Source organism: Malaclemys terrapin, chromosome 4, assembly GCF_027887155.1.
Source record: "Malaclemys terrapin pileata isolate rMalTer1 chromosome 4, rMalTer1.hap1, whole genome shotgun sequence".
NCBI classification, from domain to species: Eukaryota; Metazoa; Chordata; order Testudines; family Emydidae; genus Malaclemys; species Malaclemys terrapin.
The window spans coordinates 72,218,571-72,235,651 of record NC_071508.1 but is presented as its reverse complement, the minus strand read 5'-3'; the positions used below and the strand labels follow the sequence as shown (position 1 = coordinate 72,235,651).

Below are 17,081 nucleotides of genomic sequence, written 5' to 3'. Positions count from 1 at the left end.
GGTTCCCATCTCTAGTGTTTACATGATTAATTACAGATCAATAACCTCCCACTCCAGAGCTTTTCTAGCTAATTAGCAGCAAACAGCAATAAGATATAAATTTGCTATATTACCCATCATGAACTAGATGAGGATCAATTGTGCCGATACCTGATGACTATCAAACCATAGAATAAAAGAGGCAGAGACATAGCTTAGTTGGACCTAGTTGGCTCATAGCTAGGTAGATAATAATAGTAATATTTAGTTCTTATATAATGCTTTTTATTTTTGGACCTCAAAGCACTGAACACACACAGGGAGAGAGAGAGATACCATTACCCTAGAGTGCTTTTGGTAATATATGTGATTAAAGATGCCAGTAAAAATAGTACAGGGTACTTGATACACGCCCAGAAGATCGTTTTCAGGCTGCATATCTGTTTGTTCGCTCGCTTCAAAACTGTATCGTAATCTTAAATTGCACAGGGTTGTAAAAATGCGAAGTCAGCTCCCCAGCACGGACTCTGTGGCAAGGGTGCTACTGGCCCTTTAAGAAGCCAACTCGGTCGTGATGCTGCTGTTTGTGTTGCTAAATCCCCCGGAGTCCAGTTAAGAAATGGGCAGCTGTCTCTTTAAGTGTGATTTCCTTCTATTGTATTTGAATCGTGATCAGGAAAAAGGAAATGAAACCAGAGACTCGGGGCTGAGCTAAATAATAATAAGGATGATGCTGATCTCCGCATCTGCGGCATATGCACCTATCTCAGTCTAGAGCATGTACAGAGCTGTCCAGGCAGAAAGCATAAGCAAAGCAAAGGGGACTCCAGGGTAAGCAGCAGTGACAGCTGAGACAGTCTGTTTCCATCAGTGATCTGAACAGCAGCAGCAGCTGGGGCTGCCCAGCCACGCAGCAAACAGGAGGAGCATTGCAAGGATGGGAGGTTAGATCCTAAGGGTCAGCCTTGCGGAGACATAACCCAGCAGCAGCAACCCATATTTCTTTCTCTCTTTGGTGTTGCAGGAGGAAATCCTGTGAATGTCATTGGGGGGTGGAGGGGAAACTCAGCTGGTGAAAAGGCATCAGGAGCAGACAGCCTTTGTCGGGGCAGAGGGGGCAGATCCTACCAGAGACACACTACAAAGGAACAAGCCCTGCCAATGTCATCAGCCATCGAGAGAAAAAGCCTCGATCCTTCCGAGTAAGTGGCCTTTTTTTCTTTCCTAACCCCCGCTCTGCCTTTTGATGGATATTGAGCTTCTCCAACAAATGGGCTTGAAAAGGACTTTATGAGCTTCAAGAGTCCTTTATTATTGTTGTTGTTATTAATTATTATTATTTAGTTATTGTTTATTTTGTGTAAGCACCAGTTCTAGGGAGACGCTTTGGAGATCTCTTTCTGGTAGAAGGTGGTTCAGCAATATACTAGGGCTGCTTTTACCTTCAAAATAATATCCCTGCATGCAACAAAGTCCCGAGCACCACCACCACCACCCCTTCCAAACCCTGCTGCCATTGTAATATACTACAACCTGGGTGGATTTGGTAGTGTGTCACTTTGGTGCCTGTAATGGGGAGGTTTGGTAGATTTCTTTGAGCTGGTGTTGGACTAGGCAACCTCTGTGGATATCAGTGTGCTAATCATGTGGATGGCAGCACCAGCCCAGAGACATCCAGTTCCCCATTTTGAGTTGAAACCAAATTATAGATTCATCAGATTTCTCAGGTTTTGTGAAATACCTGCCAAAATAAACCTCATGTTTGAAAAAATCTAACAACCCTTAAGATCAGTACATTCCCCCCTCCCCACTTCTTGAGATTCAGTGATGCTGATGAGAGTAATTCAGAGATACCGGGTGCATAATACTTTCCAAAGCTTAACTTGTTTTCAGTCTCTGCTCCATGTTTAATCTGCCGAAGTAGCTGACTAGACTGAAAGGTCAGAGCTGTTATCTGATGGTGTACAACTTCCACATTTTCATACTACAAGTCAGTTTGAAACTTTCAAAAGATTATAATGGTGGTGTGGGGGAGGGAGGGGTTCCATACATGGACCACAAATATATAAAGAATTGATACACAGAGGGCGTGGGAGGAGACATTTGTTCTCATTTGCCACCTTTGTGGAAGAGGTTACATAAATTCAGTAACTGATTGTAGCATTATGATCTGGCTCTTTCAGTAGATTTCCTGGAGCCATCCATTCGGACACCAAGCACATGCAGGCACTTAATTGCAAGAGGAGTGTTAATTCAGCTCCACAATGTGTGGTGTCATTCCACTGAATTCCAGGGCTGTACATCTCAAGAGCAGCATTAAGCGCATTGCACTTGTCTGTGTCTTAGGGGCACCGTGATATTACAGAGAGAAAAAACACTTGTAAAGTCCTGGTTTTCAAAGTAAAATTTAAAATATTATTTCCCCCTATAAATTTAATTAATTTGGGCTTTGTTTCCTGTAAGTCATTAAGAATGTTGTCTTCTGAAGCCCTAATCTAACATGTGTAAAACATAACTCACACATGCTCCAAGGCAGTTAATATGTCATATCAGACATTTTGCATTTGTTACCATTTTTCTCATTTCCCATTGATTTTTAAGGAATTGTAATTTAACCTTCTAGGTACTTTTTAAAAGGTTTCAACTACAAAGTAGTAGCAATATTTATTTATTTACCTACTTTATGTTCTAGTGAATAACTGCTTGGTGTGAAATCCAAGCACATAGAAAAGCTAATGCATGAAACAGAAATTCTATTAAAAATAAACATAGACTCAGGGCTGGAAAGCAGCTCAAGAGATCATCTGCCAAAGTGTAAGACTGTAGTACCTGACTTGGGCTTTGAAATAACGAACTCATGGTTCCTGATATTGGTGCACGTATGTGTACATCTGAACTCCCAAAAGAAGGGCTGCATTTATTGTGGAAAAGCTGCTTCCTTATCTCCTCATATCCCTAAAATATTCTTGTGGACCTGTAGGATTTACTGCAGATAAACACAGTGCTTTGTTCTGTGGGATAATGCCCTGTTTATATTATTTGGCTTATGTGTGTTGTTTAGTGCATTGATGTTTTCAAGCCAGCCTCACAGAAACATCATGCATTCCTTTATAGTTATATATGTGATTGGATGGTACTATGAGTAGCACTGTATGAAAAGCACAGGGCACAAAGGTACAGGCAGTCCTCGACTTTAAGATGTTCGAGTTACAATGAACTGAACTTATGGTGGTTCTACATTGATACCCTGATTCGACTTATGACTATAGGTTTCAAGTTTACGGCGCTCAGTCCCGCAATAGAGTAGATTGTGGTTCCGAGTTGCAACATTCTGACTTATGACGCAATTGTAAGGCATTGCCTCTATATGCTTTGAAATTCTACAGTCTGATCCTTTGCATGTAGAAACTCCCATTGACTTTACTGGTAATACTGGGCTGGCAGGTGTGGACTGCAAGGCATAAGAATGTTAGGACACAGCTATATAAACTGTGAAGAGTGAAAATGGAAGTGCATAAGAGCAGATGCTATCTTATGACTGAATTCTGAAGTCAGAGGGAGTTTTGCCTAAGTAAGGACTGCAGTCTTTAGGATGGAAGTTCTGGAGCACTGTACGTTTTTCAGACACTGAAGAAAGTCATTTTTAACTAGGAAACTGTTTTTTTCAGTAAGTGAAGGTGGTAGAAAAATGTTAGCTTCCCTGGCCTGTTGGAAATGCTAAACAGCCAGATTTCTTTCTGGCAGGGTAGTTACATTCTGTCCTCAGCAGTGCAGTTGCAGTATGTAATAAAAGCAAATTGTCCACAGATTGTGATATCAATAACTGAATAAGGTACTTAAGACTATTGGGCTAGATTCTGCCAGGTGTTGAGGGCTCTGGCTCTGATTCAGGAACGCACTTAAGCATATGCATCTGAGTAGTTGAATTCAATGTGACTGGTCACATGCTTAAAGTTAAGCATGTGCTTAAGGGTCTAATCCAGTGGAGTCCTATTTCCACTGACTTCAATGAGCATTGGATAAGGCCCTACATGCTTTGCTGGATCAAGGCTAGGGTACTCAGCACCTTGCAGGATTAAGCCCATAGGCGATTCTTTTAATTTTTTTGCCAGTAGTGTTTCTGGCAGAACTTGCAAAGTGGTGCAAACAAGCTTTCTTAAAGTGTATTTGCAGAAAATTATGGCTTCATCCAATGTATTAGTAGATCCACTCCTTCTTGTTCTTGTTTAAAAATGATGAGGTGTCAGACTGGTATACGAACGAAATATTGTGGATGAATATTTGCTTCAAAAAAAAAAAAAAAAAAACCTTAAGGTACTACCACAATACAGTTTTGGGACCTGAGTCTCCTCTCATCCACATGTGTATAAATCAGGAGTAACTCCTTGAAGTCAGTGCAGTTATACTGGTGTAAAACCAGTGAAGGTGAGATCAGAGTCAGACTCTTGGTTGCATTAACCAGGAGGAAAAAAGTATTATAGTAAGGTTGGGTGAAATTCTGGCACCATTGAAGTCAAGAGCAAAACTTCCATGGGGCCAGAATCTTGCCTGTTGTATTTATTCATTTTTAATGTTATTCAAACAGATGCCATCTTTAGGCTTAGCCTTCAAATGTACCTTCCTCAAAGGAAAGTTTAATTCCATGCAACAACCCTGGAGGACTCTTAGTATACATCTTCTAATCCTGCAGCCCTTTTTAAGGCAGAATTCCCATTGATTGCAGCAGCTCTGCAGAATGAGGACTGCAGGTTCAAGCCCACAGAATGAGTGTGTATTTTTTTTAAGAGTGCAATTGTTTTATAATACTGTTCGTGGTCCTCAACAATCTATAGATAGATCTTGGGGTTTATACTGTTTGATGGGTGTCCCTTTTAAATGCTTACTGATAAACATAGTAATCTTATTGAAAAACATGTAAGATGTCCCTTTCTTGGTAGGGAAGGCATTGCTACATTTTGCTATGGATAAAAGGGAACTACTTTAAAATACCAAAATGATTACAAAAAATCCCAGGACTTAATGGTTGTCATCAGCATATTCAGAAGCACAATCAGAACTTCACTGAGACCGTGAATCCAGACTCTCTTCCTCCAAAATAACTGTCCCTTACCTCGTGTGTTAAAGGACAATCTTGTTTATTTTATAGCAGTGTGGTGACTATGACTCATAGTTGGACATTTTTATTCTCTTTAGTAGAGGGCAGTGGTATACATGTACAGACAATTCATTTACAATATGTTAAATGTGTTTACTGCAATGAACAGCTAGAGGTGTTGCACAGATTGTCATGTTTGCACCTTAGTCTTTGCACAAGAAGAAACAAAGAATTAACAATGTTTTTGCCACCTTTGGTGATTTCCTAAATATTAGGCTGTTCTGTTTCTAAAACAAATGAAAAAAGCCTACTCCTGCTCCCATTGATAACAAGGAGGTGAAGGGGGCTGCCATTGACTTCAATGGGAGAATAATCTGGCCATAATTCCTGTTCTAATTAGGCGACTGGTTTGATTTTTTTGCTTGTTTGGTTGAGTTTAAAGGGCTTTCCCTTCTCCAACAATTGTTTCATTCTCTCAGGGAGCCAGTGGATGAAGTGCTCCAAATCCCCCCTTCACTGCTGACATGTGGAGGTTGCCAGCAGAACATTGGGGACCGTTATTTCCTGAAAGCGATCGATCAGTATTGGCACGAGGACTGCCTCAGCTGTGACCTGTGTGGATGCAGGCTTGGAGAGGTGGGGAGACGATTGTACTATAAACTGGGCAGGAAACTCTGCAGGAGAGACTATCTCAGGTACAGAGCCTTCCTACCCTATACTAGCCTATCCTAACTTGCTTTCTTTCTGTAATTTCAGGTTTATTTAGGTATTTATAATGAAGCTAGGATCCCTAATGATATTGCAGCACAAGAATCCATGAAAAGATTATACTGAATAATTTATTCCTAAAATATAAATGCTGAGGGTAGTTACAGTGGTTGCACCACCTTTTGCTAAGTGGTGCTTCCTGATCTGGGAAGCTAAGCGGAGCTGAGTTGTGTTAGCACTTGCATGGGGACACCTCGAGTAGGTGCTGAAGTGTTACTCTTCCCTCTGAGTCAGTAATGAGCCAATGCCCCAGCATGGTTTTAGAGGAGTTGTACTTCTGCAGGTGTTGCCTTTCTGATGCAGTGTATATAGTAACTGAGGCCTAAAGGATGAGTGCATATGAAAGATCTTCTGCCACTTTTGTAAGAATAAGGTATCCTGGTGCCTAGCCAAATTCCCTCTCCCACAGTGTAATAATACCGCTTGGAAAAGAGATGTTTTGCTTTGCTACTCTCTATGTGGGGGAAGAGGGGTGTTTTGCTGTGCAATAACTGTGATTTGAGTATCCGTTTTTAAAGTTCTCTAGGACCCTTCAGGCTGAAAGGCACTGTGCTGTTTACATTTATTATAATAATGATGGCCCAGTTCAGGAGAACTTGAAATCAATGTAATTTAAGCATGTGCATAAAGTTAAGCACATGCCTAAGCATTGTCCTGAATAGAATAAGCATTTGCTTTAGTGTCTTCCTGAGTCTGATCCTATAAGAGCACCTGTTACAGATTTTGCATTAGTAGATCCCTGCCCATCTTTCTACTTATAAACTTTGACAAATCAGATGAGTAAAGTTTAATATATTATTTCCGAATAACTTGATAACAAAGAACCTGTGTGCTCTTGATTACAATTAAAGTGTATTGCTCCTTCTACATTATTTGTTATAATGTATCCTTTGTGCTCTAGGAGCTAGGGGAATGGAATAAGTAGGAACTCCACATTTCCCCCCCCACCAAACTTTTTAGGGTCTAGTTTTATATTGAACCTGATATTCCTTACACAAAACTCCCTTTAAGAGTGTAGGTAATTGGGAGGGGGAGATAGTTGAGTTCCTAGTAATTTTATCCCATAGCTTTTCCAATGGGAGTTTTGCTAGAGACTGGAGGTTGGGCCCCAATAGCGGCTTAAACTGTACATCTCCATTATATGACACATTCTAACATTGATCCAGTCCCATGTGCGCTTGCCAAATATTTATTAACTTTTTAATGGAAGAATAATAGGCTATGGGAACAAAATTAATGTGTTTTCTGTACAATGAGACTGCGTGTTTTCAGAAATGAAGCATTTCACAACCTTTATATAATATTAATAGCACTTTCATTAGGCAGAAGTGAACAGCGACATCTCCTGGTGGACAAGAGAAATTATTTCTTTTTCCATCAGAGATCTGAGTCTAATAGGTTTTTTGTCTTTCAAACCTAGTAGGTTACTTGAAGCAGGCACAGCCTGTGATAAACACAGTAAAAATATGGGAAATGGACTCACTAGTTCTAAAATTAATGTGGCAAATCAGAGAACTTAAACACACAAGCAAATATTTCAGACAAATAATATTTCTGAATTTCTCCCTTTCTTATTACAAATAATACATTTCTGTTTATGTATTAATTATAGGGTTTTTAAACTCTGCAAGCTGCGGCCTACAGTAGAGGATGACATTACATTATGACAAATAGCTGAATAGGTCATAGTGTTCCAGCTGAAAGTAGTACATATGTGAGAGGGATAAACATGTTGTGCATGCATTAGAGGGTCCTTTCAATAGACAACCCAATAATTATGGTCTCAATAGGATTTCTTAATATGGCTTAAAGAGCAATCCAGATCATAAAATTCTTTGGACTAAAATGGATTTCTAGAGGGTCATAGAATCCAGCTCCTGAAACCTAGCAGGAGTGGTTTTATGAGTAGAGAAACATTTGAGTTTTAAAAAAATGAGGAGTCCGGTGGCCCCTTAAAGACTAACAGATTTATTTGGGCATAAGCTTTTGTGGGTAAAAAACCCATGAAAGCTTATGCCCAAATAAATCTGTTAGTCTTTAAGGGGCCACTGGACTCCTCATTGTTTTTGTGGATACAGACTAGCACTGCTACCCCTCTGATATTTGAGTTTAAAGGAATCCCAAATACCCTGCAGAATCCTAAAACACAGCCTGCAGCATAGTGGTGACAAAACTGAGCAATGGCAAGATTTATCAATCAGCAGATAATTTCTATTGATTGATTAGGAAAGATACAAGTGAAAGCAAGTATTAAGAGTGGGAAGAATGTATTAGGGTGGTTTGAATTCATGGTCTGATCTAGAGAGGTTCAAATCTCATTGAAGTTGCTCATTTCCTTTTCAGAATTAGGCTCTTACTTTGATCACAACAAACAGGTATATTCATTTTAAAAATAGGTGACACTCTTGGGTTCTTGGCAGGTCACCACTGCTGGATGCCACTGATGCTGGAAAGTTTTGAGTGTCTTGTTGGATTTCATCAAACAAATGTTTAAACTTCTATGTATCTTACAATGCAATGTTAAATGTGGCAAAAAGCCAATGTTGTGCACTTCTTTTGTTTCAGTTCTCTCTCTCTCTTTCCCCCTAACCTCCCTCTTCTCCAAGGAAACTCTGCATAACTCTTTGTTGTTGTTGTTTTAGACTCTTTGGCCAAGATGGCCTTTGTGCTTCCTGTGACAAGCGAATCCGGGCCTATGAGATGACTATGCGAGTGAAGGACAAAGTATACCACCTGGAATGCTTCAAATGTGCTGCTTGCCAGAAACATTTTTGTGTCGGCGACAGATACCTCCTCATCAACTCAGACATAGTATGTGAGCAGGACATCTATGAGTGGACTAAGATAAATGGGATGATATAGCCAGGATATGCCTCATAGTCATCAAGAGGTATCTTATGGGTGGCACAAATGCATAGCTGCAATGAGGAGATAATTGCTCAAACTATGTGCTTTGTCTAAACTGGGGGGGAAAGACCACAGGCCCTTTTCAGACAGTGCTACATAGACTCTAAACTACAAGCAATAGCAAATAGACTGACTTCTATTAGCAAAGGCGTATTGACAATAACTGACATTATCAGCCATGTAGGCGAGAGTTGGGGAACAAATACATTGTGATAATGGATTCTCATAACTGGAAATGCAGTAATGACTTGTGTAAAGAGACATTATGACTTTGACACTCGCAGACTAGGATTGTGCAATTGATTTTTCTTCCAATCTTTTCTAGTTACTCTGTTTAGACAATAGTTTCCAATATAGACATAAGGAAGGACACTGGCGATGAAGAGTCAGTCAGAGTCTCCAAAGCCTTAAGCTTTGTGCAGGAGAGTAAATGGTTTTTTCGCATGGAAATCTCTCCCTCTCCCCTGAGAATGAAAAGTGCAACATCTAGCCCCAAACAATTCTTTCAATAAATTCTCATGAATAGCTGTTTTCAAGCAGCACTGTTTGAAGGTCAGATGCTCCACAGATCATTTCTATACAAATATAAATCTAAAGAGTTGTTCAACTATTTTATTAATTTAGATTATATCAATAAACTATTTGTTGTGTGTAGTAAGAACTTGAATGCTTTAATAAAAACAACAAAAGGTTTGAGTGTTGTTATTTCTTTCGATAATGTACAACCATTTGGACGTGAGTTTGCTTTTGCATCAGTATTATTTATTTCATTTATTTGCACCCTGGCTGCATTTGCCTACATTTGGTGCACAGCTGATTCTTATCGATCTGCTCAAGGGCATATTCCAAAGGGATGTGATCCAGTCTAAGGCAGTGACATAAGAACTCAGGTTGCTTTGAGTGAGTTTTGTGTAGCTCTTCCTGAGGAGGGAGAAAGTAAGCAGTGATATGGGACAGTGGATGTTCTGGAGCTGGCTGCCAAGCAAAGAAAAACATTGTTCGGCTGCTTCATAACAAAGACAGAAGCTGTCTGAACCCAACAGAGTCCATGAGGAACAAGGATCTCCTAAGAATGTGGTTGGACCTGATTTTCTCATCTGCACATGTGTCATTCCTGAACCTAATACAACAGATCTGCAACCACCCAGGATTCACCATGTTTAGAGAGAATGAAACTCCATCCCTTCCTGCAAGACCATAGTCTCTTGACATAAATGTAAATCTCTTTTAACTGTAGCAGTATTAAGGCTTATGACAAAAACTTGAGCAGGTCTGACATTCCATTTAGTAGAAAGTAGTTGCGAAAATTCACACTAGGCAATACTAGAGTGTAACTAAGTGAGTCCAATGCTCTCAGCGCATGGTGCATCTGCCTGTCTGATGGTTTTCAGCAGAGCTATTACCATTCACCACATGCTGTTACTGACCCCTACATTTACAGTTTTACAATTTATATTCTCTTCTTTGATATAGCCACTGGTGTTGAGGGGCAGTAAGGCAGCAGATCGCCCTGTAGCCACAGAACTGGGGACCCAAGAATAAGGAGCATAATGAGGACATGGAAGAAGGGAGACAGTGTGTGTCCAGAGAATGCTACTGTGGTCCAAATATTCTCAGTTAATGCATTAGCCTGGGGGCCATAAACAGCTGATATACTTTAAGCAGCCCTAACACTGCTTTACACTATGCTCAGGGCATGGCAGGCATAGAACCAGCCTCCGGAACAGGGAGCCACAGCTGTGACCTCCTCACACCCTCAGCAGCACCTAGCAAATACCGAGCAAAGCTGAGAATCTAGGCCTTAGTATTCTTCTCCTTGAGTCCACACATCCTACTGACACTGCTTCTTAATACATTGGGGAGTGCTTGGCACTGCCTATGGTCAGCATCTCTACCACAAACAGTGAGATGATCATCTTCTACTAGTCCACGGCAAGATAGATGTAAGGATGCTAGCTACAAACGATAAGGCTGTCCCCTGCTGTATTCGCCGATCAGTGACCTATAGCAAAGAAGATACATAGGAAAGAGCATCTTCTGCGTGATAGTACAGAGCAGTAAGCACTAGGCATTTTGGACCTTTGGTGTGTCAGACTCACCTGCTGGCTGAAGGACCCCTGACTGGTTGCCATGTGTTTTCATTAGGCTGTAGATTGCTGCTGCTTAAGAACCTTGGTTGACAGTTATGACTACATTAGCAGAAACAGGTAACAAAGTTAGATTCATTTTAACAGAAGTAAGCACTGTGTTTTTGGCTCCCCTGTATTGCTACAAAAGAGGTATTGAACTGGATTCAGATCTCATTTAGGATGATGTAAATCCAGGATGAATAATTCCACTGAAGTTCATGGCGTTACATCAGTATAAAACCAGTGTGGTGAAAGCAGCATCAAGATAATTAATTATCTCCAAAGAAGTGAAAGCTCTGATAATTATTTCCTACTCATTTAATGGTGTATAATTTGTGAGTTTGACTCATACATTGGACATCCTTTAAAAAGGATTAATTTCAGAGATCCTATCTCATATAGATGTTCATCTGAAATACTAGTATAAATAATTTTATTACTAGCTAGACTGATATTGAATAGATTGATGTTGAATAATGATTTCCATAGGCCATAGAAATAATGTGGTTTTAGTGTTTACAATAGGGTCTGGTAGTCAGAAGATCTGTATTCTGTTTCCACCTCTGAGAGTGATTTCGTGTATGACTTTTGGCAAGTCATACACATTCTGCAGAATATTTACATCATCCTAAACTTCCCATCTGTAAAACAGGGATAATAACACTTACTGACTTTTGTAAAGTTTCTTGTTTACAGGGGAAAGATTTTTCAGTATAACCTAAAATATGAATTTATTTAGATCTAGTTATACTAATGTAGCACAACTCTTCCTCCCTACCCACCTCTGTGGACATTTATTCTCATATAAGATCAGTTTTTTGGTTTAGCTTGTCACCTGGGAAAGGGTTTAAGCTAAACTGTAAAAAGACTCTCTTAAACCAGAATAAGGGGCTTATAGTGGTATAACTGCATGTGTATAACCATACCAATATAACTGGTAAAACTTTCCCATGTCCATATGTCCTTACATACCCTGGAGCAGGGAGTATGCATGAGTTGGGGGAGAGAAGGTGTGAGAGGAAAGGAGGTAATTGAAAAGCAACTGTAATATGTAAGATAATGCATGTTCCACCCCACCTGACCCTGCAAGAAACCTTATTGTACACATTCCTTCCAGTTGCTTTATGCTGCTAAACTCCCCATTTCTTACCCCTCTGTTTGTAGATTACACTCATTTTGCTCACCCAATGTATGCCAAATTGATGCAAGTTACCCTTCACAATTTATACCAGTTTTTTGACTCACCCAAACTGTAACTTACACCATCCTGAAGTCATTAGTGAATTTGATTCCCTAGATCCTTGTGAAAAAGGCAGTAGATGTCCTACTCCTTTAATAGAAAGGACAAATATAGTGAGGGGGTTAACTTGAGAAGCATCTCACACACATCCCTTTCACAAGTATATTCCTTAAAACAGGGCATGTCTCCAGCAATTACGGGAAAATAAAATGTTCCATCACCAACAACAAAAATGAAAACAAGTGATTTCAAAGTAGTAGAAGGAAATGCATAATAATATGGACATTACTTCATCAGCTGATGTTCAAATGCATTGTCCTTTAGATGTGTTTAATATCAGCATCATTGAACATTTTCTTTCATTGTCCAATTATTCAATGTCATGGTAGGAAGATGAGAGTAGTGCCAGCAATATCACTTTTTAATTTTGTGCCCTTGAATAAAAGCAATAAGAGCCCAGCATAATAGAGTTTTCAGTGGAGAGAGTAATTGGGAAGCAGTTGCTAATGCAATATCTTTCATGAGTACAGGGTACTGCAGCTGTCTCTCCCACCTCTTTTCTCAAGGTAATACCGTGCTTCCGATTGTCATTATATTCAAGAAACAAATTATTTGAATTCTGGACACATCAGCACAAAACTGAAGGCTCCCTCATTTCATAGCCTGCTTGGAAAAGAGCATTGCAGTCTATCACTCATTTATACAACTGCCAGTCTGATGCTGTAAATTCAGAAGAGAAGACAGTCTGAAGTGCTGCATTTTAACATGTCTTTCTGCTCCCGGAACACCCTCTCACCATCCCCAACAGATATAAGGTAACATTTCACCTCTGAGAGCCAACGCTTTTAAACATCTGCCAGGATGCACATAGACTGTGCATGGCCCGTATTTTAATTGAAAATGAAAATATGACTCCTATTAATCTGTTCCAGTCTAATGAGAAGGTGTCTCTGTGAAAGGTACCTAATAAACCAGAAAAGCTCTGTGAGTGTCAGTTAATAAAAGTACATTGCATGTCTGTGACACTGTCCATCCAAGGACCTCCAAACATTTTTAATGGAGGCTTTTAGCAAATTAAATATAAAAATTATTAATAATACATGTTCAGATACCAGCATGACAGGCACTTGATAAAAAACATTGACTTCAGTGGAATTAATAGTATGTAAAGTTAAGCACATGCATAAGTGTTAGCAGACTTAGAGCCTAAATCTCTGGCTAGCCTATACTACCCGCCTTAATCGGCGGGTAGAAATCGACCTCTCGGGGATCGATTTATGGGACGCGACAATCGATCCCCGAATCGGCGCTCTTACTCCACCAGCGGAGGTGGTAGTAAGCGCCGCCGACAGAAAGCCGCAGAAGTCGATTTTGCCGCCGTCCTCACAACGGGGTAAGTCGGCTGCGATATGTCGAATTCAGCTACGCTATTCACGTAGCTGAATTTGCGTATCTTAAATCGACTCCCCCCTGTAGTGTAGATGTACCCTCTGTGAGAATATATGGACTGCTCAGGATATCACTTCTTGTATAAGACAGTTTGTTGCCTTTAAAGTGGTATGGATGAGAGAACTGCTGAAGTTTAAGGGTTCTGGCACCCATACCATCAACTAGAGAACCTCCTTCTGCTAGAATAAACAGACCTGATTAAATGTACTACTTGATTCCTCTCCCCCCCCCCAATTGTAGTCACAGATTTATTGTTTGTTGTAATGCTTACAAACCCTTAATCTATGTTCCTAGCCAGGAGTGTGTAGCAGCAATGTCTATTTCAGCTGTTTAAGACTCCATCTCAGACTTTACTCAGTAGGAGAGCTGGACAAACATTTTCTATCTAAACTATTTTTCAATTGAAAATTGGGTTTTTGACTAAACAAAATTTTCTGCTGAAAGCACTTTACGTTAAAAAAATTAAACCCAAATTTTTGGTTTTCAGCCAAAATGTTTTTGGTTTTTCAAAAAACCAAACAAACAAAAAAACAATCATTTTTTTCTGTGAAAAAAAAAAAACCAAAACAGTCTCTGACCATCTCTACCTGATTCCCAAGGTACCCTGAGACTTTGCTATACTGGTCAGATTTATTCTTGGCGTAGCTCACTTGAAGTTAACAATGAGGGATGAATTTAGCCCTAGGGATTTTAGTCACATGTAGGTGCCAAGCCAGGGGGATGTTGTAAGATAGCTACTAGAATCAGTGGATAGGGACCTTTGTTCTACCACATTCAGTCCTCCTTGTTTTGTGGGGTTAGTTTGTGAGTGAAAAAGGTGAATGTAGTATGAAAGACAGGCCAGGCTTTTGTTTTCTTTTTTTTAATCCTCCAGCTTTCTGTCTAAAAGATAAAATAGCAAAAACATTACTCCTGTGTAAAAGCTACTGTAGATGGCTGCCAGGCTACTAATGACTGGATGGGCCAGATTAGCCAAGCCCTGGTGGAAGCACAAGTGCAGCAGGTTAACAAATGAGAAGCTAAGGCACAAGAAACAGGATTTAAAAAAAAAGCAACTGCAGAAGAAGTAGCCTAGTTCAGGAACAACAAAGAGTCTGGTGGCACCTTAAAGACTAACAGATTTATTTGGGCATAAGCTTTCGTGAGTAAAAACCTCACTTCTTCGGATGCATAGTTTTTACTCACGAAAGCTTATGCCCAAATAAATCTGTTAGTCTTTAAGGTGCCACCAGACTCTTTGTTGTTTTTGTAGATACAGACTAACACGGCTACCCCCTGATAGTTCAGGAAGTGTTAGTGATCATCACTTTATAGTAGGAGAAGATCCTTATGGTATAAATTATAGTTAGCACCTGTATTTTTTATAAAGACAACCCAGACAGTTAGTCTCTATGCCATATGGTGTCAGTAGTGAGAAGAACTTTTTTCCCTGCTTAATATTAGCAGTCTAGGCTCTGCTCTGTATCTGTTGGAGCAGGTAGTTCCTTTAGTATAATTCTTCCAGCAGCTTTAGCTAACCTCTCTTCCAGCATCTTAGCTGAGCAGGTACTTTTCCCCTGGCTGGCAAGAAGCCATACAAAAGTCCTTCTGCTGCAGAGTTTAGTTCTCAATTTTAATCCCTAATGTTTTGATTTATAGTCCCCTGACTTTAGTATGGGGTCCGTTTGTTCCCATTTAGTGTTACGTTCTGTCCTTCACACCATATATCATTACCAATGTATTTCCACAAAGCTGTTAACCAGCTATTTCTAACCTCCCAGTACTTTGAGATTCAGTTACTTTATTTACCTTTTTTTAAAAAAAAGAATGATTATCCTAATTAAAATGGAACATTCCAAAATGGAAGTCAGACAACTAGCCTCCAGCCAGTCGGGATCCCTCAGCAAGAGAGGGCTGCATGTAGTGGTGCTTAGACACCACTAAGGTGATAGCTCCATAAAATGTCTAAGATAGATAGCAAGGTTCATCAAAACAAGGACACATCAGATCAATGGGGAATTCTATTGCCTATGTCTACACGACAGCCCCACAGTATAGACTAAAGGGGTGTGAATTGCAGTGTGCACTTGCATGCTGCATTGTAACTCCCACATGTGGACATAGACTAAGGGTATGTCTACACTACGAAATTAGGTCGAATTTATAGAAGCCGGTTTTATAGATATCGGTTTTATACAGTCGGTTGTGTGTGTTCCCACATAAAATGCTCTAAGTGCATGAAGTCGGCGGACCGCATCCATAGTACCGAGGCTAGCGTCGACTTCCGGAGCATTGCACTGTGGGTAGCTATCCCACAGTTCTCACAGTCTCTGCCGCCCATTGGAATTCTGGGTTGAGATCCCAGTGCCTGATGATGCAAAACAGTGTCGCGGGGGGTTCTGGGTACATGTCGTCAGGCCCCTCCCCCTCCGTCAGAGCAACAGCAGACAAGCGATTCGTGCCTTTTTACCTGGGTTACCTGTGCAGACAACATACCACAGCAAGCATGGAGCCCGCTCAGCTCAGCTCAGCTCACCATCACCATATGTCATCTGGGTGCCGGCAGACGTGGTACGGCATTGCTACACAGCAGCAGCTAATTGCCTTTTGGCAGTAGACAGTGCAGTATGACTGGTAGCCTTCATCAGTTATCTGGGTGCTGGCAGACGTGGGGCTGTGTTGCTACACAGCAGCAGCCCCTTGCCTTTTGGCAGTAGATGGTGTATTATGATTGATATCCGTCATCATCGTATTCCAGTTCAATCACAGGCACCTGGGCAGACATGCTTTGTCTCCTGGAGACTCAGTCCTGCCGGCAGTCCTATTGAACCGTCTTGACGATGATGGCTAGCAGTTGTAGTACAGTATCTTCTGCCAAGCACCCAGAAGATGCTGAGGGCTATCAGTCATGCTGCACCGTCTGCTGCCAGCTTAAGATGTAAAAAATAGATGTATTCATTTGCTTCCCCCTCCCTCCGTGAAATCAACGGCCTGCTAAACCCAGGGTTTTGAGTTCAATCTTTGGGGAGGCCATTCTGTGTGACAGTTGTTTGTGTTTCTCCCTGATGCACAGCCACCTTTGTTGATTTTAATTCCCTGTACCTGTACACCATGTCGTCAGTCGCCCCTCCTTCCCTCCGTCAGTTTCGCGCCTTTTTTCAGACCAGACGCCATAGCACTGGGATCATGGAGCCCGCTCAGATCACCGCGGCAATTATGAGCACTATGAACACCACGCGCATTGTCCTGGGGTATATGCAGAGCCAGGACATGCCAAAGCAAAACCAGGACCAGCCGAGGAGGCGATTGCAGTGCGGCGACGAGAGTGATGAGGAAATTGACATGTACATAGACCTCTCTCAAAGTACGGGCCCCAGCAATGTGCAAATCCTGGTGTTACTGGGGCAGGTTCATGCTGTGGAACTCCAGTTCTGGGCCCGTGAAACAAGCACAGACTGGTGGGACCGCATCGTGTTGCAGGTGTGGGACGATTCCCAGTGACTGCGAAACTTTTGCATGCGTAAGGGCACTTTCA

At 41.0% G+C, this 17,081-nt stretch overlaps 1 protein-coding gene across 1 annotated transcript; it reads left to right on the top strand.

Moving 5' to 3' along the window:
* Positions 1–589: 589 nt before the first annotated feature.
* LMO2 (LIM domain only 2) lies at positions 590–9,442 on the top strand. The gene is made up of 4 exons (XM_054028581.1): positions 590–810; positions 1,004–1,181; positions 5,554–5,769; positions 8,485–9,442. Exons 2-4 carry the CDS (start codon positions 1,141–1,143, stop codon positions 8,702–8,704), a joined length of 477 nt encoding a protein of 158 aa, XP_053884556.1. The 5' UTR covers positions 590–810; positions 1,004–1,140; the 3' UTR covers positions 8,705–9,442.
* The last annotated feature ends 7,639 nt before the right edge of the window (positions 9,443–17,081 follow it).

Excerpts from the sequence above, each read along its gene's own strand:
- LMO2 (XM_054028581.1), top strand. The coding sequence starts at position 1,141 with ATGTCATCAGCCATCGAGAGAAAAAGCCTCGATCCTTCCGA. Across the intron at positions 1,182-5,553 it reads AAAAGCCTCGATCCTTCCGA|GGAGCCAGTGGATGAAGTGC; the intron begins GTAAGTGGCCTT and ends TCATTCTCTCAG. Across the intron at positions 5,770-8,484 it reads TGCAGGAGAGACTATCTCAG|ACTCTTTGGCCAAGATGGCC; the intron begins GTACAGAGCCTT and ends TTGTTGTTTTAG.